The 1,293-nt window shown below is 52.3% G+C and overlaps 1 protein-coding gene across 1 annotated transcript; it reads right to left on the bottom strand.

The window, feature by feature from the left end:
* Positions 1–13: 13 nt before the first annotated feature.
* On the bottom strand, positions 14–201 carry LOC104272384 (homeobox protein Nkx-2.5-like; the record flags this gene model as incomplete). The annotated part of the gene is made up of 1 exon (XM_009867362.1): positions 14–201. A coding segment is annotated over exon 1 (188 nt), but the record flags the coding sequence as incomplete, so codon positions are not given.
* Positions 202–1,293: the final 1,092 nt, after the last annotated feature.

Genomic DNA, 1,293 nt, shown 5'->3' with positions numbered 1-1,293 from the left:
GTGCGGGTCGGGCAGCTCCTCCCGCAGGTCGGGCAGGGCCGGGGGCTCAGCGCTGTACGTCTCCTGCTTGAAGGTGGCCAGCATGCAGGAGGGGGAGGACAGCGAGGAGAGTTCCATGGAGGCCAGGCCGTTCTGGTGCTGTTCCAGGTTCAAAATATCCTTGACCGAGAAGGGCGTCGTCGTCACAGGGCTAGGAAACATTGCGGAGGAAAGCGGGGCAGCGGCCGGAGCCCAGGGTCATGGAAAAGGAGGTGAGGAGCAGCCAACCTGGAGCAGTGGTGGAGCGTGGGCTCTCGGAGGGGGCACATAGCATTCCCGCGAGTAGCCTTGACTTGTGCACTGGAGGCAGGTAGGACCAGACCATAAGGGAAAGGAAGGAGGGACTAGGCAGTTTTTGGGTGACTTTAGCTTTCTATTGGCCAACATTGCAGTGATGGTATGAGAGATGCAAAGTTCCATGTCACCTAATATAGTAATACATCTCAAAAACATCCTCACTCATTTAAAGGGGCGGCACTGTATTTATCCAGCTTTTCCCCGCAGAGTTTGTTGATATATTAAAAAAAAATCTACAATAGGCTTAATGCGTACAAAGTCCCTATCTGATGCCATCTATCATACAGTCAGATTAAATAAACAGGCCGGGAGGAAACCATCAACCAAATATGTGCTGATTTTTTTTTTTTTTTAAGCGAGGGAACGGAGGTTTCGTTTTTAGTATTCTGCAATATCCGATCGCAGGAACTAGAAAACCAGAGTTCAGTGCTGTGTGAAGCGCGCTAAAAGGGAAGTCTGCGCTTGAGGTTTCCAAGAGATATTCTGAAGCGATACAACGCCCGCACAATCCAGTTGGTGGGAGAGAGACACTAAACAGCCCCGGCCCTGCTTTGGAGGAGGAAATGCCGGCTGTTTTTTCCCCTTGACTGTTTGTAATGCTTCGAACAGAAAAATAGTACTCTCAGGGGGGAGGAATAAAAAAAAAAAATCACAAAAAACGCGGGTTGAAGGTGTCGCAAAATAAGCAGGGGTTGTGGGGACAGGCAAATCAAATCAACTGACCGCTGAACTGCGGCCAGGGGCGAGCCCCGGGGCCGGGCGGGTCCCGCAGCCCGGGGAGGTCCCTGCAGGGCCCCGGGTTCACCGGACAGGAGCAGGGGCTCATTACTTTAGTGCTCTTGAAATCGCTAAAATAAACCTTAACGGCAAAGTCGCAGGTTGTGGAGGGGTGTTACGGCGCTTTCTGGCTTCGGGGGGGGACGAGGGGAGCGGAATTAAAAAACTCTTCAGGCACCT

This window comes from Apaloderma vittatum, unplaced genomic scaffold (assembly GCF_000703405.1).
Source record: "Apaloderma vittatum isolate BGI_N311 unplaced genomic scaffold, ASM70340v1 scaffold3084, whole genome shotgun sequence".
NCBI lineage: Eukaryota > Metazoa > Chordata > Aves > Trogoniformes > Trogonidae > Apaloderma > Apaloderma vittatum.
This window is presented reverse-complemented; position numbering and strand designations above follow the sequence as displayed.